Source organism: Pavona decussata, unplaced genomic scaffold (genome assembly GCF_977016875.1).
Source record: "Pavona decussata unplaced genomic scaffold, jaPavDecu1.1 SCAFFOLD_101, whole genome shotgun sequence".
Taxonomy (NCBI): Eukaryota; Metazoa; Cnidaria; class Anthozoa; order Scleractinia; family Agariciidae; genus Pavona; species Pavona decussata.
The window spans coordinates 24,943-49,054 of NW_028145516.1; the positions used below are offsets into that span (position 1 = coordinate 24,943).

Consider the following 24,112-nt stretch of genomic DNA (forward strand, 5'->3'; position numbering starts at 1 on the left):
AATTAATCCTGATTCTCTCTTCGTCTACATTTTGTTTTGTAATTACGTTCGACGAAGGAGAACGCATACTAACGACGTCTCGCGGGTCATTTATAATGTCCCGCGGGTATCGGTTTGGATGTTAAAATTTACCAAAATGGTACGCCTTACACGAGCGTAAAACAAAAACTTATATCCCTTTCTTATAACTCAGAGAGAACCAAAAAACAAAAGAAAAACCTCTACGTTAATGGCGAAAACCGTAATCTCCGCGTTGCTATGTCTGCCCGGAATTTCTGAGGTACAAGTATAATAAAGTAGGAGAATTTGGTGTGGTCGAACGTTTGTGTTCGGTGTGCGATTCTCACAGGTTTTTCTCTGTTTTGTTTTGCAGTTATTTGTTTGGGGAGCGGGGACCACTCACCTCCCACCACTGTGGCCCGGGTGCTATTCCCGGTGTTCACGCCATATGTGGGTTGAGTTTGTTGTTGGTTCTCGTCCCTACTCCGAGGGTTTTTCTCCGGGTACCACGTTTTCCCTCCCTCAACAAAAAACCAACATCCCCAAATTCCAATTCCACCTGAAAACAGCGGATGAAAGAGCCACTCTGTGGAAGCTACTGAAATTCTTATTTATTTTATTTGTTTTCATTTTCTGCTTTGTTTTAACCTTTTTGTTTCTATGTTTTACATAACCAATTAAGGTTCTTACATCGAATTCTGGCCAAACTTTTGCGCATTTTACAATAAACATGACGTCTGCGAGGTCGAAAGTACTCATGTACTTTCTAAATGGAAAATCGAGTGATTATGAAGATTCAACCAAATCCCTTGACCATGTGACATGTGACGGTTATCAACTTATGCCAGCTTCAACTTTAAACAAGGAAAACTGATATTGAAGATCAGCGAAACATTGCTTCTGACAAGATAATGGATCCTCTGGGCACTGAAAAATGAAAAAAGAGAAAATATTCAGTCACAGAAAAGTTGCTGTTTCGTAATTTGCAACAGACTCATAATTTCCCGCCATTGTCTGACGCGCGGTTTACTACGATTGGACAATGTAAAAGTAAAGTCCACTTTGATTGGCCGAGAGAGATTTTGTGCATTTTGGTGACATGGAGGCAAATGTTTCCTTAATTTGTGTTCCTACTGTCATATGGAGGTTATGAAGTTCGAGAAAAAATGCAGATAGCTTACTATCGACCAGCAATTGAAGCAGTGGCCAAAGCTGTGATAAAAAAACAAACAAACAAAAAAACAAAACAGCGCAACACCATCACCAAAACAGCATGTTGTCACAGGCCAACATAGGTTTTTGTTGTGTCCTAAGTAGCTGAAAAAAACCTAGTTTAGAAGCCTTTTACTATCCATGATAGTATAAGAAAGCGTTACATCGTCACCCTGTCCAGTTCATCGAGAATTTTCTTGCAGCGACTAACTTACCAAGATGCGAGACACAACAAGCCGCACAACGTCTGGCGACTGAAGCAGAATCTTTCTCACTTGACAACAGAAAACCTTGGTGAGTATAACGGCACAGTCCTGCCTTAAAGACTCCAGTGGGTTGTCTACAACAAGAAAGTAAAGATGGCTTATAAAGAGAGGATATTACACGGCGCCGCGAAGATATGAATTATATTTCCGAGTGGTAAAAACAATATTTTACAAACGAGCGCAGCGATTGAGTGAAATATTGTTTTTAACACGAGAAAATAAAATTCATACCTTTAAGCCACCGTGTAATTTCCTTTTTATTATATAGACAAATCTATCGTTCGCTATGTTTCATCGACTGTTTGCACAAACAACCGTGAAGAAGCGGGAAATGGCGTCATCAATATCCTCACTAGTGAGGCTATGGAAAATACGCCACTGGGGTCCCGGATGTAGCTTCGTGTGAATTTACGAGTGGTATATTTTCCAGTAAGACACTCCGGTCTATGTAATAAAAATAAAATGCACTTCAACTATACATTTTATTGGATAAACTTATCCCCTCTTGAATAACTGGGACCTGGTGGGTAATGGCGCTTATAAAAATTATTCTTATGCTATTAGTCCCCCAAAAAAATATTAACCCGCAAGTAAACGACGATTTGCTCCAAGGACTATTTTACCTGAAAGAATGTTTAGCAAAGACGATAGCATATCCGTGAGGATTGCCGACGAGGCGAGAAGCAACTCTACAACTGCGTCAAACAAGTGCCTCTTCACATCCAATGCACCACTGGCTAGATCTTCGGCGTACGATTCAAGAGTTGTGCAGTGTTTTAAACAAACGAGCGACAGTTTGGCGAGGTTTGACTGTACTTGAGCTGATAAACGGTGACTGCTGGCTGTAGATTCCGAGGTTGAAGCTAATTCCAACAAGCTGTAAACAACAACAACAACAACAACAACATCATCATTGATAATTGTTAAAAACAGTAACAACTAACATTAAAAGAAAGGGTTTGGTAGTCAAGTAATTGGTGTCCATATGATCGCTGCAATCGATCATTCAATGCTCAACAATTGTTAATTGCGTGCCTAACCTGCGACCACGCTTACCGCTTTCCATGTTTACATTACATCAAATTACTCTATGATCTGCTCAGCTTTCCACAGTCATCTTAACTTCAGCGGTTTCAATTTTTCCTGCACGCTCGACGATCTTATGAGAAAACAGAGGGTTTGTAAACAGCAATCATATCAGTGGAATATAGTTTGGAACGCATGTCGCATCCATCACTAAAGGGGAGAACATGGTTAAAATCCCATTGAATCCTTAAGAGAGTTTTAGGCTTTGGCACTTACCAGTTTACTATGCACAAAAGGCTGTGCACTGCAGGCAAAGGTAGAACTTTGAAGTCTTCCTGTAAGAATAAAATATAACTGAACGGATCTTGAAAACAACAACAACAAATTTTATCTTTATACCACCGACACTGGAATACAGACGAAATAACTGTAAACACTACTTATACAAGGTATAATACTACCTAGAAAATAACTAATAAGCTAATCTAGTTAGGAGGCAAGATAATAACTATGTATGAATGTCAAAAGTAGTCGAAACGGGGAGGCACAAGTACAAAAAATAAAACTCAAGCACACACAAAAGACCCCCAAATAAAATGATGAGAAAAAAAGGAGGAAATGTTTTTTAAGGAATGCTTGAGATTGTAGAGACTAAGGCTCTTTTTAAAAGGATCCTTCAACATTATTCCACACTGAGAACAGCTCCCTTAAAGCGAATATTAAATTGGCCATAATTTGTTCTCGCAGAAGGAACGCAAACTGTAGATCTAGAGGCCAACCTAGTTTTATACTTGTGCCTTGATATGTCTCTAGGGATCCCGGTGAACGAACCCCCTGAAACCTATTAGAATCCTGTTGTTCCTGATGGCCACATTCCGGAAATATTTTCCTTAGCATGTTTTATTATTTATTATCTGTTTCCTCCACTCTCACTGTTCCAGTAAGATTAGTAATGTAACATTAAAGATGAAGTGTTAGCTTACTGAAGTATTCACTCATTTATTTACTTATTCATTTTTTTAAAGTATTTTTATTGCAGGAATCTCACCAGAAACGTTTCCATCGCGGAACCCATGTACTGCAGGAGAAGCTTGGACTGGCTACTTTGCCTGTAGCACTGGCAAACAGTCTAATAAAGATTAATTCACATTTTACTATGAAATACATATAATTTTAGACACTTTAGTGTGCAGTATCGGTTATTCACTGTTAATTATATGACTGCATCCTTAAGCAGGCAAGATGAGTCAAATCCTGTGCTGTGATTGGCTGCCCAAGCGGGCAAGATGGAGCTGTCTTGCCCGCTCGGGATTACCCGTTGCCCGTTCTCTTGGCATGGAAAGTTTCGTCCACGAACAATGCAATATTTTCTTGATTTTCTTGTTGTTCTGGGAGAAAACGCTCACTAAAATGTTCGGAAAACTCTCAACATTTGCCTAAAGAAACAAAAAACGGACACAAAGTCATCTTGGTGTAGTGTAAATTTTGTTTAAGCTGCAATGAATGTGACGTTGAATCGATGAGTTGCTCTGTAATGCCTGATCGTATAAAGATTTAATAAGCTTGGTTTTGTAAACCTTGTACCTGTTCATTTGTGTCTTAAGTCGAATTGGTTCTCAAGCTTTGCAATGACTGTATTTAAACCCTAGCGTTGTGATAGTTGCGTTAAACGTTTTGTGCAGTTTAGAACAGCGTTTTTCTCAAGTTCACCGAAGAAGCTCGCGTTTTCAATTTACCCGCGTCTTGCTATTAAGCTTTACCTAACTGCAGTATACGAATACCTGCAATTTCTTTTGATGGTCCTCCCAAAACTTGAGTGTACCACCTTGTTGTCGTGTAGATGACTCGGCTGCACTTTGCTCAACCAATACATAAACAAAACGAAATACCGACAATTAAATTCTCTCATTTTTAATGACATTGAAAGCATTTTTCCATACACTAACCTTATAGGGAGTGTAGATCATGGCAGTATGTGCAGCAGAAATACTGTTGGTGTTGTGCTCTCAACAGTTTTTTTCACACACAGTTGAGTGTTTATTCTTTGCATACCATCTTTCCTTTGGAGCCGTGGTACAGGCTATGTACATGTCTTCAGATACATAAGTTAGAGTTTTAAGATATTTTAAAGTAAGAATAAATAAATAACTTACCTACGTCGCATTTCAGATCGCTAATTGTTGTTATTAGGGAGCTTAAGCAACGACGACGGCGACGGCAACCACAACGACAACGCGCGTAAAACAATTGGTTTAATGAGCAAAAAGAATCGCTCTGCACGTGCGTTTTACATTCTGGTACATTTCCTTGCCGTCCACTGCAAAACAACAACGTGAAATGACCACATTTAAGGTTTTGTAGAGAACGTGAGCACACGACGGTGAATTTTTCATTTTCTTTCTTAACTTGTACGCCACTCCTACCAATTTGGTTCCTGGATAGTTCGCCACTTTTGTAAAAGTTGAGCGAGTTGAAATATTCGCGAAAGTAGCACAAATGAAGTAAAGATGTATTTTCAAGTGACGTTTTCGTTGTCGTTGCCATCGTCGTTGCTTAAGTTCCCTATTAGTTCAGATTCACCGGAGTTTTTTTGTTTTTTTGTTTTTTGCATGTGGCCTTGAATTTCTTCTGGAAAAGTTCCTCGAATGTTTGCTTGTGATAAAACAGAGACTTTGCCCATGAACATAAGTTTTTGTTGCAAATGAAGTGCAAAGAAGCGGATAAGACATTGGAGCAACGTTTCCTGAAGGAATTCAAGGCCACATGCAAAAACTACAGTTAGTCTGAGCTAAAACAGCAAGAAGCGATCCGAAATGCGACATAGGTTGGTTATGCACTGAGCTCTTCGATTCTGAACAGAAGCTCTCTCCAGCCTGATCACTAAGGTATTCCTCCTCTTTTACGTCTGGATTCTATGTCCAAATAGTGACATCACCAAACAGCACTCACTTCATACAATCAAACAGTCTCTGCTTTAGGCTTTGAATGGACAGAAATTATGATTATGAAGCATGTATACGCGTACACACTGCGGATGAAAGATTAGTTATCTACGCAACCCTACTGTTGCGAAAAAACCTGAAAAAACATTCACGCTTGAACGGGATTTGAACCCATGACCTCTACGATGCCGGTGTAGTGATCTACTAACTTTTTTCAGGTTTTTTCGCAACAGTCTGATTGTGTAGATAACTGCGAGAATCTTTCTCCTATCTAGTAATAATGATATATGGTGCTTGTTACATTGCAAATCAACAACGCAAGAGGGAATGCTTAGGCACAAAGCTGGGCTCTCTCCAGACACTAATCAGAATAAATAGGCCTTTTGCGACAGTTGATCACGTGACCTACATTTCTTAAACACAGTGATTTACCTATTTTTAGCAACTGATTTTTATCAAAAATGGAAAGAGCATATAAAAATAAACTGACATGCGAATTGTCAGGCTTATATCTTCTCAGGGGAAATTTTTATGGAAGCTCAAATTTTGAAGGATTCGTGTGAGAAAAAACCAGCTTGCCATCCAGTCACGCTTCAGTGTTTTTCTATACAAATCCTTGTAAATTTTTCCAATTTTTAAACTAGCACAAAATCTTTTGCTTTCATTTTATTGGTCTGAAAATGTATATTCCAGCTAAGTTTGTCACCCTCTTTCTTTCTGTGTAGTTATATTATATACCAGCTCCTTTTTGCTCCTTTTTGTGCGATTAACTGCGGAAAACGTGACTGGATGGCAAGCCTTTCTCGCTCCCATACAAAACCTTACAATTTTTCCAACATTCAAATCGTCCTGAAATCTCAGCCTTAAAGGTTATTGGTCTGGAAATTGGTGTTCTAGCTAACTAAAATATGCTCTTTGCATTTCTGCAATTCATATAGCTGCAGCTGCAAGTTTGCCAATTTTTGGTCATGTGATCAACTGTTGCAAAAGGCCTATTGGAAAGAAATAAAGACAAACAAAAATTCATCCAATTCATACAACAACAACAACAACAACAACAACAACTTATAGTGCCACTTTACCAACTGAATATGCAGTTATAAATACTTTTGATTTTTACCTGGGCAGTTTCTTCCAGGATGATAAAACTGCATTTCCTATCAATAAGGAACAAAAGAAGACTATTTTATTATCTTTAATAATTTTTATTTCCATGTCAGTTTGTTATTCAAGCAAAATGAGACAATTGAAACATACTTGAACTCAGTAAACTTATATGTCTTCTCCTGTTTCACCGCATCCTGATACTCAGTCAACTCGTGTCTAGAAAATCCTGCAATATTGTTATCCAAGAGGAATAACAGAAAAAAAAAAGAAAGATGTGAAATTCGCAAACACAAAATTTGCATTAATTTACAAATGCCCTGAAATATCTACTGGCAACCGCGATACCAGAACACAAACACACCATTTTGTTTAGCATGTAGAGAGATTTATTTCCGAGTAGTAAGAGTGAAAATGAAAACAAAGAAATAACTAAAAGCTCTTTTCCCATCAAACCCCCAAACAAAAGGATGTGTCTAAAATGGGAACCTGAATAGAAAATTACAAATCAATGATGAAATCAACTACAAAGTAATGCATGGCTAACGCATTGCACAACCTGCAACTTTAATAGCTGGCAGGGTGAACTCAAGATAACTTTTATACATATCAGAGAACCTGTCCCCATACAAAAGGCCAGCCCTTTCTGTCCTTTCTGTCAAGTCGACTGCCTCTCTGTCAAAGGAGTGCCCCCAATATGTGCACACCTCTGGAACAACCGTTAGGAAGAGATGCTGACAAAAACACTATTTATTACACCCATTTTGAAATCACTGGTGATCCTTGCATTCTGATTGGCTCTAAACAGTGCAATTTATTTACCGGGTATAAATCGAACTATTTTTTGCTGTACATTGCATCCCTTTTTTCAGCCCATCAAAATGAAAATGAATCAATGAATGAATAAAGAAAGAAAATGACTATTAATATTAAAAAAGACTATGTGGTTTCAAAATGGTAGTAACAAAGTAGTAATTAATTGAACTTTGTGTTGTGCGATTTTGGTCTTAAATCATACTACGTCTTGTGATTTGAAATCAAACTTGTGCTGTGCACTTGTTAGATTTTGAAATCATGCAAAGCCATATGATTTCAGACAAAATTGCACTCCACTTAGTTCAATTACCATTATAAAACAAATGGACTCTTGGCAACTGGGCAAAAGGACCCAACTGGCAAGCCAAGTGACTAAGAGTATCACTAGTTCTGACTGGATGGGATACCTACATTGTAGTATAAGAGACTAAGAGTATCACTACTTTGTTTGCAAGTTGACTGTCAACTCTAGAACGATCTTACCTATTGCTATGCTGAATAAAGCACTAAGGTACAATGGAAGAGAAAATGCTACTGGAACAGACAAAAATCCTGGGTAACATGGTGACCTACAAAGGAAACAGTTTATCATGAAAGGTTATCATCATATTTATTTAGCACAATAGCTCATCATTATTACTAGTAATTGCAGTAGTGCAATAGCCTTAAAGATAGCCCTTCCATACATGTTTGGTTCATAGTTTTCATGGTAATGTTAGAGGTTATTGATGAGCCTTGATGTCTCTCCTTGTTTACAACATTCCAAACACAAGCTCAGGGCTCAGTCACACATTCAAAGGACACTGAAGCTTCTTTGGAGAGGGTTTTTTCTGGGGGGAAAGAGCTTCTCACTAACGGGAATTTTGAATATTTTCCAAAATGGTTGGACAGCTTAAAACAGAATAAAATGATCCAAGTGCTGTGCTTACACAGCCTAAAGCAGCTTAAAATAACCTACAGCTGTACATGTACCCTTATAGTCCATGGGCATACATGTACATTAATTCGGCATGTTATCAGAAGGATGTTTGGTCACAGACTTATTTTTGTAGGGGCTACAGTGTAGTCTCTTCTTCACAATTTTATTGTAATAATTGGCTTTTTATTATTAGTAGCAACCTGTAATGGAGAACTTGGAGGATGTACTGAACAACAGACGCATTAACTCGACCATCTTGACAACAGCTCACTATGACTTGCAACAATTTATCATCCATTGATGGAAGGCGAAACAGCAGCTCTATCGCTGATCTCTGAGTAGCTTCACTCAGACTCCTAAAGGGGCCATTGCTCTTGGCTGGAAAGAATTAATAATAAAAATGTTTTATTAGTAATACAATTGAACCTCTCAAAGCAAAGACTCAAAATGTCAAGCTTTTGCTCGTGTAAATTGGGTGGAAAGTTATAGAAAGATCAGCAATTGGAGGGTTTTAAGCAAAACTATATATAATTATAAATATTAAATATTAAATATAAAAATTTATTGTATTACTAAACAACTATTAATTTTTGTTTTGAAGTTGACATTGCTCCATTTGGCACAGAGACTAGTTATCATTTACAAACTTGGTTCTTTCTTTCTTTTTTGAACAAAAGGATTCAATACAAAGAATTAACCTTAAGTATAAATATTTGCTAAAAACTGAAACAACTCAAATGGAACACTACAAAATGTAAAGAAAATAAATGAAGTCTTGAAAGCATCAATTGCAGTTCCAATTTTGTCTTAGTCACTTAAGTTTCAAAGAAAATTAGTAATAAGCTAATTTCTTGTCTATTTTAAAATTACCGTGCACCCTCAGAGAGAAAATTTTTGGATTTTCATTTTTTTTAGATAAAAATAAACTTCCCAGCAAGTTTTTACAAACAAAAAAAGAATTTTCGAAGAAGAGTGAGTATTTGCCGAGTAATTGGGACGTAAGCGATTTCCACCGGAAGTTAAATTTTACTTTGATTGACAGCGTATTGCTGCCAGTGTAACCACCCATTGCAATATTTGCGCGAACGGTCTTTCTATAGTCTTGAATCCCTCATGTTCTCGCACTTCGGATATCCTGTATTTAGTGGAAGAACTTGCGTTTGTTCGAGTACGACACTGACATAAAAGAACACAAAAGCTTTAAGCTACATTTTAAAGTAGGTAAAGGTCTTAAAATCTTCCAGCGAAGCGAATATTTGGAGACGCGCTTGTAAATGTTTCAATTCGCGAGTCCGTGAATCGCGCTTCATGAGCTAATCGACTAATTCCTTCTTTTATTTGTGGCTGAACGTTATCAGATCACTTGTGTTCGGGTGCGTAAAACTTACAAGTCTGGGCAAGCGGAAACAAAACAAAAAGGCAATTGAAAAATAACGCTAAGAATCATGTCCTATGTCTTGATCTTTTCTCACGTCGCCTGTTGCTATAAGATATAAACTTGTAAAGGTAAAGCCGCCGCTTTCACTTATAGCGTTTTCACAAAGACTTACTGTATTACGGTAATTTCCAAAGCGTTAAACGGAGTAAGCTCTTTAAAATGGTTCCGTTTAAACATCAGCCCAACAGCTTTGCTTAATGAGGTCGGCTTCAGTCCCCATTTTGTTTTTCCCATCATCATTGCAGATTACAAAATCGACGTGCGCGTACAACAAATACTGCAGATATCCAACAATGGTGAAGGAGTTGATTACTCTGGAACGCGAGTACATGCAAAACAGCGAGAAAATTTTCACAGGAGGTGACCGGAAGAAAAACTAGCTTTCAAAATGGTTGGCTAATTTTCCATAAAGGCGTTAGGGGGCGGTACTTGTTTGTGTAGCGAGAATTTTTTTTCAAGCGCTGTTTTCTCAAATTTTAATTTTCGCTTGTAGGGGACACTTTCAAGAGTTACAACTCAACAACGATTTGGCTGATTTCAGTAAAATTTGGCCAGATGCTAGAAAAATATATAACCAACAAAAGTGTGTCGGGGAATTCGATAATTCTAAAAATTCTTTCCTTGAAAGCCATTTCCGTGCATTCACTTCGCATAGTTTTCTCGCAGTTTTGAAAATGTTTTGTAACTTTTGAACGAAATCGAATTAAGGAATTCCCCGACAAGTTTTTTAAGCTTTTGCGATCCTGACCTGGAGAAAAAAAACAAACAACCAAAATATAAAAATCACATTGAGTTGGAACTCTTGAACGATGACCAGGACCTTCAAGTTCCGACTTTACGAAAAACCTGGAAATTTATTTTCTTGGAAAAGCAATGAAATATTTGAATACCCAGTTCTATAAGCTTTAATTTGATATAGGGTTAAGAAGGTACACGGTAACCTTAATTAGCACTAATTGCTCAAAACATCAAAATACACATTCAACTAACTTTTTCCTACATGATGGCTGGTAAGGCAAAGTAATTCACTTATGATGGAATTTAACCAACAACTATTATTAATCGATAATTAATTATATTAATTAATTATTAACTAAGAATTAATTGTTGATAATTATTATCAATTATTAAATATTAACCCACTTGCAGTTTGTATATTAATAGAGAGATTAAGAATCGTGTTTACGGCAAACGGCAAACGTAAGATTCGCGTTTATGTTTTTCTGAAATAAAGAGCACAAAGATGAGAATAGTGCAAACTAATTCTGGCCTTTGATGTTAACGCAAAACTACTCGATTTGACAGAGAAACTGAAAACAGCGAGCGGCAAATATAGGATCAACACGGTCAAGTGGTCATATCTCACGTTAGCCGTTTGCCGTAAACGTCATTCTTAACCCCTCTATTATTTCCCATTAACTTCAAGGTTCATAGCTCACAATATTTCAAGGTACTTACAGAAAAATGTGACCAGGTGAGAAGCGAAGTTTCCATCTGGTTTCAGAGCACTTTGAATCACAGCTTTCTTCAAGATGCCAAGAACAAGTTCAGTCATGCCAGGGTTGTTGTCTTTCAACTGCACCAGCAAACTTGGCAAACCTTGTAACCACCTCTCTACTAATCCATGCACCACTTCATGTCTATTATGGAAGAACATATCAGAGTCAATGCAGTTTAAAATACTTTACCTTATACTCCTACATGTGTATGCCTGCCAACTTTTTCTGAGATATAGGCGTGAGATTTTTATCCTGGGAGTGCTGGGATTTTTGAAGCCAACACGATCATTTCTGAAGATTCCCGAAGAAGTCCAAAGTCTTCCGAACAAGTCCGAAGTATTCCGAAGACGTCTGAAGTCTTCCGAAAACGTCCGAAGTTTTAGGACGCGTATAAACGGGAGCTCGCTCCCAGTACTTTTCACCTTCAAAAATCAGAGATCGCGAGGAAGGTATTGTCATTTATTCATTTTACACATGGTTTTCGTTCCTTACGTGGGTCTGAGTTAACATATTTTTGGAAGTTGTCTCAAGCAAGACGGCAACAACTCACATTTTTTAATCAGGCGTGAGAAATTGGCCCACAAGTGTGAGCCGGCGTGAGATCGAAGTTTTCAATCCGCAGGCGTGAGAGTTGGTGTGAGAGTTGGCAGGTATACATGTGGTATAATGAGTTTAGTAAAAACCAGTAATTAACTGTGTTTGCGAGGACCGCCATGACAAAATAAAAACATCGGATCCTGTAGTAAAGGATCTAATCAGCAAAAACTTGTAGAACAAATAATCTAAAAAAGAGCAAGGCTGATTTCACGGTCAGGGAAGTATATTATTTTTCCAAAGGCAAAAAATTGTAACATCTCTTGTGACAGGGTCAGTCTCAAACATACCCTGAAGAAGAAAGGCTGTGCCTTTTGAAATATTGGAAAATATACTTTCCTGACCGTGAAATCAGCCTTGCTCGTTTTTAAGTTACGAGTTTAAGTGACTTGGACCTTAATTACTCCAAACATGTGGGTGGAATCTTCATCTGCTCATCTCCCTGGGACTTTTAGTTCATCCTGGAACCCATACCTCTCCCATACCGTGTGTGCCTTGGTGGGGTGGGGTGGGGCCTGAATCTTGGGGCACATATCCCCTACTTATTGGTGGAAACTTTACAGACTTCATCCACTTAAGGTCGTTGCCCAAGTAGCTGGGGACTTTACATATTCAATATGGGGTGGCTTTAATTCCCTAAGAGTGTGAGGCCTTTACACCCACCATATAATGGTGGGACCTTATGATCTACTATTGTGGGTGAGGCATTTATCCCAACCTGATGTCCACTAAATAGCCCGTTCAAGTATCTGGGACTTATAAACAAGCAGAGGTTTGATTCTCATGTGGTTGGGATGATCTTGTATTGTGGATGGGGCATTTGTCCCCAAGATGTCCATTATTAATATTTAGCTACTTCTACACAAGCAGAGGTTTAATGCTCTAAATGTGGATGGCACTTTTACCCCCCATATAATAGTGGGACCTTATGGCATAGTGTTGTGGGTGGGGCATGTTATCTCCTAGATGTCCACTGCATGTTAGCCTCTTTATTATAAGTAATTGAGACTTTTTCCTCTTCCATAAAAGCAGAGGTGTACCTCTCTAAGTGTGGATGGGACCTTTACTATTTGTACCTTCTCATATGGGTAAAGTCTTTTATGGTTTGCAAGCAAGCTCCCAGGGGACGGGGGTGGGTGGAGGTGAGAAGGAGCCTGAGAGCTTGCTCGCGGGTTAGGCCTTTAACCCCTTCACATATACCGTAAACTGCCGCTTACATGTATAAGGCCTCCCTGTTAAAGGCCCATCTACCTGTTAACCATAAAATACATCCGATTATAAGCCCCCTAGTTTCGTTCGCGCTGTTAGTTTTAATTTTGTTGCAAATATTCACATTTTAACTGCTTAATTAAAAACCAGTAAATGAGAAATGTGTTTCGATCAACACTGCTATTATATTAGCTCGTTTTGAAACAGTTTTTTTTCACCTCGGTTATAAGCCCTCTTGGATATAAGCCCCTCCAAAATCTCTTACAAGGTTGTATAAGCCCAGGGCTTATAAGCAGCAGTTTACGATACACCTACAGGTAGGTGGGGGTAATTAAAACATAACGTGTTACTTACCTTGACACATTAGGATCTGCAGAGAAAACAAGATCGGCAAAAAACAACATCAGCACCCTCTTGGTTCCTGACATCGTATGGCTTGACTGGTACAAATCAAATGCTGCGTGCAACAGTTCCTTTATCATACCAGGGTTTTGCGCTGAGAAAAAAGAAAGGAAAAAATAAATAATTATCTTTTTAGGTATTTATTTGTGGAAGACACTTTAATTATCACCTTTTAGCTGGTGTTTGCCAACTATCCTCTTCTCAACCCAAAAGGAGTGAGTGTTGTATCTTACGGTACCCAATTCAAATCGTAGGTAAAATGAAGTGAAGTGGTCATAAAACTAAGATACAATGTTTTTCATGGGATGTCTTTTTTCATAGATGGTTGTAGGAAGCAGCTAGTGTCATCTACAGGAAGCAGTGGGTGTCCATAAAGCCCGGTTTGGCAGGGTTTGACTGTACTCAATTATTATTACTTCACTTTAGAAACCTTTTGGCAATAACAGCATATCCTCTATGAACTGCATAGTTACCAGTACTTTTAATAGTATTATTCTTCGTTCCTTCTAATGTACTTTCTTACCTTGTTGTCCCCAAGAGCATTGATGGACAATAATCTTATATCCGAATGTGACTAAACTCTCCACATGTTCTGTCTGTAACAGCTGAGCCTTGGTTCCACCTTTGGCCTTTAGCTCCAAAGATTCAACAACAAACTCTTCCAGTTTCTCAAATGAAGGGCCAAAATTCTTTGGGAAAGTCTCATCATTTCTTACAAACTGGAGCATAATTTCGCAGATTGTTAGGTTCAGTGCTAACACAGAAGAACCATTTTTCTCTTCTTCAGAATGATGAGGGGATTTTCCAAGTTTCCGCTTCCCTTTTTTAACAGATGGAACGTGACTTGCTGTAAATGGAAAGTAACTCATGAAGTGTTGGTTGAAATCTTTCAAGTGTATTTCTTGTAAGCACTTTAACTCGGAGCTTTGTTCAGAGAAACTACAAATCTTTTGGTTTCTCTGTTCTGCTTTGAAGATGACTTTGAGAATTTCTGCTATGGCAAGCATCACATCAGTGGCTGAAGATGACATGACGCCATCAGGAAGACCAGTCGTCATTTGCGCAGGGTTACACTCAATCCAACATTCCAGTAATAATGGCACAATAACCTCCGCAAAGTCCTTCATTTTCTTCTCATCAGTAAAAATGTTAGACTCATTGTCTGTGCTTGCTGATGATGAGCTGTTTTCAAACATGAAGGGCATTAATTTTGGTTCATCAACGGAATGTTGCAACACCTGAACTTGTGTTGGTTGGAGCTTGTTAAACTGGATGATGGGTTTGGTAACTGATACAACATTGCTCACTGAAGGGAAAGTGCCTTCTTCTTGCCAAGGTTTTGATGAAGATTCCAGAGCTTTCAAAAATGCCAGCATCTGCTGAAGAACTTTTAAACGTGATCTGAGAGAAGAAAGCTTTCCTTTTGGGTTCACTGAAAGTCCTTTTCCTGCTTTAAGTTGTAATCCTGTTGACTTCTTCACATGTGAAGTGCTCTGATGCGAAATCATACCTACAAAGTTGTGAATCAACTGAGAGGAACTCGTCACCATTAAATTTGGAAAGTAACGGAGACAGAGTTCGAGAAAGGTCAGAGAATCATGCTGAATGTCATCATAAATGTGTGTCATGGCACAACTCAAATGAGCTATAATCAGTGACGAAAATGGAGCCATCCTTTCTTGTGGTACCATTGGGAAAATAAAGCAAAGAAACAAAAGAAGTGACTGCCTCACTGATGGCTCACTGTCTGTCATTTTCTCAGCAACCTTCTTGATAACAATTCCTAGGTTTTCTTGCAGTAGATTCTGATGGCATTGGAAGAGATCTTTCAGGCCAACAAGTGCCTCCTGTCTCGTTGTCACACTGTAATGGCCAACTTGAGCAAGTAAATCCTATATGACAAATAATAAGCATGTTCAGCATTAGATGCAAGTAGTTGGCTACTTTAGAAAGATAATTGTGCATATTGTGCATATAAAAAACAAAGTAAAATTAATGCTATGGAGTTACTGGGAGGACGGACTGGGAGGGAAGCTTATATTTGATATATAAGTTATAATCAAATGATTTAAAAGTAAGGCCATTACATGGTCAAAATTTTAGTCAAATTTCTGAGGACTCCCTGTCATTTTTTGTGTGTGAAGCTGTCCCACAGTCTTGATGTCAATTTACAAGGCAAAGAAAGCCTTTTGGTCACAGAAAAAATGCCTGTGCCACCACCTTGAACACAGTCTCAAATTTTACCATTTGGCCTTTAATTAAATTAATATTTTTATCTTTCCACCCTTTATCTTTCTCTCTTTCTCCTCAAAATCTTATAAAGTAATGAAAATAGGTGAAGAAATATTGCATTATACAAGTTGATCGGGGGATGACATTTATAAAGCTTCATGCTATATGAACTTTCAAGTTATGATTTAATTAAAACTGATCTGCACTGCCAGTGAACATGGGAACATTCCATTTGTTAACCACACCACCCTAAGGATGGCAGGAATCTGATAGCTCAATTCAAATTTTTGTCAACACCGGCTTTGAAGAAAAAAATCAGAGGGGTTGAATTCTTGGTGGCGCCTTTGAAAAATTAAATCTGGATGGTCCAACTTTTGGCAGCTCCTTTGAAGAAAAAATCCTATACCCCTTCAACAAAAACTTGTCATCCTTGGGGGGAGGGACGCGGCCAAAATTTGGAAAGCCCCATGGCTTTTGCATTACAGGTTTACATTGAATAATTTTATATTAAAATTTAATTTGCACAGATTCCGAGAGCTTGCGCAAATAAAAATAATAGAACACAACATTGCCCTAGCCCTTTACATATCCTTTCAGTTTAGCTAATTTTGCTACCTTCAGAGTTTGATTTCTTTGATTGGTAGGCTCCAAGTCTTTATTCAGCTGAGTTGGTATGAAGATCGCTCTGGATTTGAACGAAGTCTCCGTCGCATTCTGAGCAGGTTGTAACTTCTTTCCAACTTTTAATTTCACCTTCTTAAAGTCCTGCTCCTTGAGTTTTCTCTTTCTTTTGTTTTTTCCCATTTTGTACAAAGAAAATGCCAAAACTTCGCGGTAAACACCACTTGGCTCTTTCACTCACATGCTGGAACGCCTGCGAAATATCAGACAGCGGATGTCTTCAAAGAGCAAGCGCATGACAAGACCCTCAATTTTGATGGTCTCCATGAAATGACTGCGTCATGTAAATCTCACCAAAGTAGTTGAAGCGGGAACAAAGATGGAGGCGAGGAATGCATACTTTCAAGCTCTTGGATAAAAGCCTTCGTTGCTCGACCATTCGGCCTTGACTAAGGTAAAAACTTGCTTGTTTTTTCTTTTTTTTATTTGTTTTGTTAAGTAGAATCAATTTAGTGGCTATTCAAAGCTCTCCTTATCAAAATAGCTTTTGATTTGCGCGGGACGGGGCTCGCTTGCTTGTCGATCTGCACATTCCGGAATGGAAAATCTTGAACCTGTTTGACTTGTTAATAACTTCGCATTCGTTATTATAGGTCGTTTGAGTTTATATTTTTACGTTCAAATAAATCGAGATAAGCTCCCAGAAAGAAGATTAACTGCTCGTACAAAGTGCGCAAATATTAAACGAAGTTAAAATTCAATGGTTAACTTATTCTTCACCTTTCACGCTCTTATTAATCATTCTTTTGCCAAAATCGTATCACAACACAAGCACAAATAAACACAAATAAAAGTTTTGCTGAACTATATAGCCAAAAGCGAGAATGAACTTAAAATTTCAGAGTTTTCTATGACCGAGAAGGACATACGTGTGTTTGCCAACAGTATGGTTGATTGACAGGAGCATGGATAACCCAAGAATCAAAACTCAACAAGATATTTAAGTTATCTAATAATAATGCATCAAATAATAAAGTGATAATGAAGCCCCTGTGTTGCAAAATGTAATCAATAATGCAGCGTGACGTTAATAATCTTTTATTTGTGCTTTTTTTCAATGTACATGGTTGATTCTTACAATCTTAAATGAAATCCATTCATAAAATAGGTGGTTGGCATTGCCACCGTGCTGGTGGAGAAAACAAAAGAAAATCTGCTCACATACTTTGCCTCAAAATGATAGTTAACTCCCCGAGAGAAAAAATCTTAATTGTTCCTGTCCACCAACATGGCCGCCATGACGTCACAACCAAACCATCAATAGATTGGGTCTTGACAATCTGCGAGGCAGATGTGCGAGGCACTCAGGTTGGCCTAAAAAACACTCCGGTTAGCCTAAATAGCACTCAGGTTAGCTTAAGTGGCTCCCCGGTTAGCTTAATGGTTAGCATTTACGTTGGGGGTTGTTCGTGCCTATTCGCTGTAGCAGCGCCTGCTTTCGTTTTTCTTCACTTTTAGTTCGTTGAAAACAAAAGTAATGAGAATGGCTCTTCTAGTGACTCACAAGAGAATCACGGCGAAAACCAGTGGTGGACGATCCACTGATGCCGACATAAAGCCGGCTCGCTTTATCGGCTACTGTCAGATACTTACGGAACACAATGCAGAACATTTCATTCTTCTCCGCGTCAAATTTAACTCAGGGAAATTCTTTTTTCCATGTTGGTTGGAATTTTCGAATTCAACTTTCTTCATGTTTTTTCGCTTTCTCACTCTTAGGATGTTCCTCTTTGCTGGAGTCAGGTTTTCTTTTACTCTCGATTTTTCCATAGGTCAAGCAGATTAGCCGACATCTTGTACACTGACAATGAAAATGTAGCATGTGATCTGATTTTATTTCGCCCGCTTTTTAGGTGGGTTATGTCACATTTTCAAAGCATCAGCGCCTTTTATATAGCAGAATGGCTTGGAGTGTTTCACGTCTTTTAAATTACACTATTAGACTGACAGCTAAGACATTAAAAGGTTTTATTACTTCTTTAATGATCACATAACTTGCCACAATGGTAATCGCCTCGTTTAATAAGTGTTAATGAAGCCTTGTCTCAAAGAGGTCGTCATTTCCGTATATGGTATGTGGATCCCAGTCTTTACTGAAACAACAGAACCAGATATTCTCGGAAAACATAAGCGAAAATGGGTAAGTTGCAGTGAAAAGAAACCAAACTTTGCGAAACTCAGGCTAGTTTACAAAGTCCAAAATGTTTGGGAACTCAGACCTCAGTAGAAAAGAACATCTTTTTATAGGCAAACTCTACTCGTCCCATAGGACAAGTGCTTTTGGAAATCCACTCGTCCGAGATACGAGAGTACTCGTCTCGGACGGGTGGACGAGCGGAAGTTTTTTGCCCTGTGATAATAATAGTAATAATAATAATAATAATAATAATAATGATTATAATAATAATAATAATAATCTTTAAAAAGGGTGCGTTCTCACAAAAGTGGTTTTCAGAACTGCCCTGTATGAAATGAATAAATAGATAAGAAAAAAATATTAAATAAAATTTACAGACATTGCTATTACAATGATATAAGATAAAAGGATAAAATAGCTAACCGTTACTATAAATAAAATTATAATTTAAAAAGGTAATAATTGGATATTAACAAAATACTATGATAAAAGCTGCACTTTCTTTTTAAACAATAAAATTGATTCAGTTCCCTGAATTTCTGGATTAAGATTGTTAAAATCTTTTGATGCCTGGTATGTCAGTTTTTTTTTCGCTTGTGGTAATGAAATAGAAAACACTGTCAAAAGTCTAGATTTGTCTGTTTAACCTCTGTTTATAACACAAACATGCTTGTTTTAAATTTGTTTATCTCAGATAGCTCAGGATGGCTTCTGCGAGCCCTGCTTCTGTTACATCTCCCCAGGAGGCTGGGCCAACAAACATCGTGAAGATGTTTACCACATATACTAACATCTTGACAGAGGCAACCATGTGTAAGTACAGCAGCCAGTATCTCCACTTCTCCAAGGAGATTCTGTTTAAATTCTAATATTACTGAGTAGAACCGGAATTCCAACCTGTCGTCACACTTCGTGTGTAACAACTCTGGCAGAGACTGTCATGCTAAGATCAGATTGCTGAGCCATTCCTGACGCTGTTCTCTCAACATGAATGAGTGGACTTCCATGGTGCACACCATTGTCTTCCAAGGCAGATGGATGCCTATTATTGAGTATTATCTTGTAGTAATAAGGTCTCACTGCAAATGGTCTCAAAATTTTTTGGTACACACAACTGCAATGGACTTCCCTGTATGAAATGACTCATTTTGTGTTGGATGGTTTCAGGCATGTGCAGAAAGTGCTGTGTGCATGGTGTTACAATAGTACACATTTTCTGTCGACAAGTGCGTTTTCAGACCTGTGATCGGTATTTTCACAACCCCCATTGTGAAGTTGTAACACATCAGGGGCACATGCAGTTTATTATTGAAGGAAAATTTTGGTAAGTGACTTCTTCATGTTCATTTTCTTAACAGCTGAAGAGAAAAAGTTAAAAGCTGCCCAAGAAATCAGTGAAAACTTTGAGGTTTGCTGAGCTATTTAACTTGTAATTTGTAATTAGGTAACAAGCATGCACAAATTTTTCAAAAAGAACTTGACATGTGTCTTTTGACCAATCTGTTTGTCTTTTTGTGTTTTAATTAATGACATCTTTTAATTTAGTTATTTAAATTAATTATTGTCATTGAATGCATTTCAATTTACAGAGTATTGTGCAGTCATCCAGTTACACCGCATTCTTGGAACACTCAATACCAAGATTTTTAAAGTATCTAAAGGAAGGTAAAATCTGCTCCATCAACCAAAGTCTCTATTAAAAATTGTTTTAAATCTGTGACTTTTTTTGCATGCATGATTTGAAGCTGTAAGTATTGATTGAAAATTTCTAATGTATTTTATTAATATTTTTGTTTGTTTTCAAGGGGAACCACAGTTTGTTGCTGAAGTTCCAGCACAGGTATCTTAATAAAATTATTTTGCTGTGTCTGCAGTACAAGACTTGAAAGGGGGTCTTCTTTTCTTGAAATACGAGTACAAAGAGCTCATTGGAGTTATATTAGCTTGGATGCATAAAATTATCTAGGATCATGACCATTAAGAAAATAGCCAGTTTTATTTTGCAGTATCCATAATTGTTAACAGTTGATGTAACATTAGACAGAGTGTGTTTGATGATCTCGATCCCAGGCTCTCTCTCCTTTGCCAAGTTGGTGATGATGCCATCCACGCCTGCAAAATCTGCGGGGGGTGCCAGATACAATGCATGCATCCCAAGTTCCATCCATTTGTTGATTGATTGACTGTTCCATACAATCTTGACTCCAATCTGTATTTTGCAGTTCTAGAAAATGTTCATACCCCCCCACAGAAGGTCAGGGGGAGGGGGGTGGGTGTTCCTATGAAGAATTTCTCCAGAGGGTACGTAAATTCACGAAAAAAACATAAGCGAGGCACAAAGTTGGCTAAGAAGAATTTTCAGTCGCCACTGCGGAAAAATAATTATAATCCAACACAAAAGCAGCGGAAACGATGAATCATTCTGGAAAAAGTCATTTTGGTAGAAGTGTTGTCTGGGTAATTCTTCTGATAAGCGAAAGTAACGCGTGACAGGTATTTTTCTTTGAAGTTCAACTTTGCAGCACGATCAATCAGCCTCATATCATGTCGTGCATGGCTGTGACTGCACAATCGTTTGAAGTTCGAGTTTTTAAATAAACAAAAGTCCTCTTTACTCGTATTGTAGCATCAAATGAGGAGATTAAAAGGTTTCTGAACAAAGCAACTATTTTGATGAGCATGGCCTTTTCGTAGATTCACAGGCTAGTTTGCGGTTGAAATCTATTTCTGACACAACCAAATGTACAACAGGAGTGCTGAGCGCTGTCGTGTTTGATGAATTTATTTCCCATGGAAAATTATTTTACCACGGCCACAAAACATGTAATTTCTTCAATACAATCTTTCACAAAAAAGATTTCTGGAAGAAAGGGAAAAGATTCTACAGAGATATTTCCATCCAGTGAATATTGATGAACATTGCAGTTGAAATTTGATCCCGCGGCACTGAACGCAAAACTTTCCCGATGCATGCAAATTTTGCTCAAGATTGAATTCTGTTGGACGTGAAACAGTGACGTTTATTTGATAAAAACCTGACATAAAACGTTGAGAACACAAACTTCTTTTCTTTCTGAAATTCATTTCATTCACGAACTCAGTACAGAGATAACTATTTAGCATTAGTGCCGAGACGTGAATCCAGACTAATTAATTTTGAAATTTTTAAAGGGGAACCTTTTGAAACTGTTCACAAAGGTGGCTTTCAATTCTTGTGCATGCAGCCAGTTTTCGACTGGATTTTCAAAGTTCTTTAAATTCTACTTGATAAATTAAAATCCAGCATCGTATATTCAATGTGCAACTTATATTCATAGCGGTTTTTTTGTGGTAATAGCTTAACGTTTTTTTCTGCGGAGGTCATTACGAAAATGGAATTTGCAAAGGCCGTCAATTTTAGGTGAAAAAGAAAAGTTGTAACGTAAAAGAGATAATTTCTTAAGCGCCCGGGAAAGTTATAAACATAAACTACGCAACAACAAAGAATTAAGCCGTGTTTTATTGACATAAAGAATCAACCATTTTAGAGTTTTTTTCCAATTTTTTCCGGATATAGTTTTAGCAATAGGATAAACAAGTAAAATAGCGAAGTGTTGTAAACAGCTGAACTAGAGTAGTCGACGTTGCTCCAATAATAAAAAAAATTGATCGTAATAGTGTGAGTCGTCAATTTTCATAGTCTAAATGGATTTTGAACTTCCAAGGGGTTCAGGGAAGAGGGTTTTAAAAACCAGGAAATTCCGGAGGGGTGGGGGGGTCATCATAAACCCTCTGGGATGGAAATTCCGAGGGGTTGGGAGGTTAAAATAAAAAACGAACCTTCCGTGGGGGGGGGGGGGGGGAGGGGGTATGGATATTTTCTGGAACTGCACCGTTACAATTGCGTTCTTTCTACATCGAATGCAATTATGATATGAACTTGCTGACAAGGGAAACCAGAAGGCAGTTGCATTTAATGTCAGGACATAGCTGCTAATGTTTGATGTTAAATCAGTGATGGGCTGCATGTCTGATGTCAGTAGTTAACCTCCAACAAGACATTTTGTGCAACATTCCACAGTGCTCTGGTCATGTGTATTTAATTGCATTTTCTTCTTTCTCGTCAAAGCAACTGAGGAAGCTCTTGCTTGAGATTCTCCATCGTATTCCAACCAATGAACACCTGAGACCTCATTTCCAGGTAAGCACATTAAATAAATACACAACAACAAGTTAGAGAATCTGAATGTATACTACAGACACATTCATTGTTCTCGAGAATATCCCATCTGTGATTCCTTTTCACAAACCCATTGCACACTGTTTCTATTAGGAGTATAGAATGTTTTATTGAAAACAAGGAGTCTTAAAAAATATTAACCAAGTCTCAAATTCTCGCAATTTAAACTTAGTATCTCACAATCTCATGCTTGCTAGAATTTGGACAATCTCTAAGTCTCAAATTTTGAATATTTGAGTTTCGAAGTCTTGCAAATTGTCGAGCAAGAAAAGAAAGGTTCTAGTCTATTTCTGAAGAACACATGAAGAATTCATGACGGCCTTTCTTTTTGGTACCATCGACTTGAAAATTCTCCAGCGCTGAGAATTTCTTAGAGTCTTGGGCTCAGATTTTTTGTAGGTAAAGTGTCGGGCTTGACTGAAAATTACATGTATGGAAACAGTCTCGGATTTTAAAGTAGTAGTAGTCTAGTAGTCTCGCAAAGTCTCAGATTTACCATTCTGTATATCCCTACTACAGACACATTCATTGTTCTGTTTATATTTATTTTCAAATGCTCCCACAAATTCTCCTTATTTTGTCGTGCTCCCTTGTTTTGGATTGATCCTATTCTCTTATACCCTCCTTGCCTGTATCTTGTACACCAATGTAAATCTGTTTGATCCAGTCAAAGTACTATATTGCCCATTCTGCTGTTGTTTGTCATTATTGTGTACTTTGATTTAACTGCAGTTGTCACCCTGCCTCTTGGCACAGATTTCAACAGTGTGTATTAAAAACTTTGATATATTAAGAAGAACTTGTGAGGTCTGAGGGTTATTATTTGCCTGGGTAGATTATCTTAAAAAAGGGGACAGAACAAACCATTAAAGGTTTACTGACATGCAATCATTTTTTTATTTCTTTTCTAGTCCATACTTTCTTTGATGTTTTATCTGCTTGAGGTAAGTGGCGGATAATAAATTATTATTGCTATGTCTTTATGAATAAACTGGATGTACAATAGAATAAAATAAGATGGAATAATTTATGTTAAGTCTGGTGAATAAATGAGAATGGTTTATTTGTCAGTAAGTGACACAGGCATACTCGGAAAAAAAATCCAAGTGTTCCTATCAGGAGTCAACCTAAGGCCTTCCGTTTACTAGTTCTGATGCTCTACCACTGAGCTACAGGAGACTCGTGGGAGCTAAGGCCATTAAACTAGGTTCATGGGAAAAAGAAGAAAAATAAGCAAGTTGTTACCTTAGTCAAGGCTAAATGGTTGAGCAACGAAGGCTTTTATCCAAGAGCTTGAAAGTATGCATTCCTCGCCTCCATCTTTGTTCCCCGTTAGCCTAGCGAATAAATAAATATAATTATTCCATCACCTTTATTCCATTGCGCATATGCCACACATGACATTCCAATCCTAGC

General features: G+C 37.9%; 2 protein-coding genes across 6 annotated transcripts in view; one reads left to right on the forward strand and one right to left on the reverse strand.

Annotated features, from left to right (window-relative positions):
• Window positions 1-594: 594 nt before the first annotated feature.
• LOC146472143 (testis-expressed protein 10-like) lies at window positions 595-16,510 on the reverse strand. Its single transcript, XM_085119892.1, has 14 exons — window positions 16,275-16,510; window positions 13,951-15,319; window positions 13,380-13,521; window positions 11,182-11,363; window positions 8,486-8,663; window positions 7,850-7,935; window positions 6,704-6,779; window positions 6,554-6,603; window positions 4,286-4,353; window positions 3,553-3,633; window positions 2,781-2,839; window positions 2,102-2,355; window positions 1,428-1,552; window positions 595-927 (listed from the first exon to the last, which is right to left on the reverse strand). Exons 1-14 carry the CDS (start codon window positions 16,461-16,463, stop codon window positions 835-837), a joined length of 2,952 nt encoding a protein of 983 aa, XP_084976018.1. The 5' UTR covers window positions 16,464-16,510; the 3' UTR covers window positions 595-834.
• Window positions 16,511-16,594: 84 nt separating this feature from the next.
• The window catches only part of LOC146472144 (transformation/transcription domain-associated protein-like), a 155,352-nt gene continuing 147,834 nt past the window's right edge, over window positions 16,595-24,112 (forward strand). For all 5 annotated transcript variants that reach the window (XM_085119858.1, XM_085119859.1, XM_085119860.1 and 2 more), the window contains exons 1-7: window positions 16,595-16,734; window positions 19,172-19,290; window positions 19,836-19,885; window positions 20,067-20,142; window positions 20,283-20,317; window positions 22,586-22,657; window positions 23,608-23,640. In XM_085119858.1, the coding sequence (XP_084975984.1) occupies window positions 19,182-19,290; window positions 19,836-19,885; window positions 20,067-20,142; window positions 20,283-20,317; window positions 22,586-22,657; window positions 23,608-23,640 (375 nt within the window). In that variant the 5' untranslated portion in view covers window positions 16,595-16,734; window positions 19,172-19,181. The remainder of the gene's footprint in view (window positions 16,735-19,171; window positions 19,291-19,835; window positions 19,886-20,066; window positions 20,143-20,282; window positions 20,318-22,585; window positions 22,658-23,607; window positions 23,641-24,112) is intronic.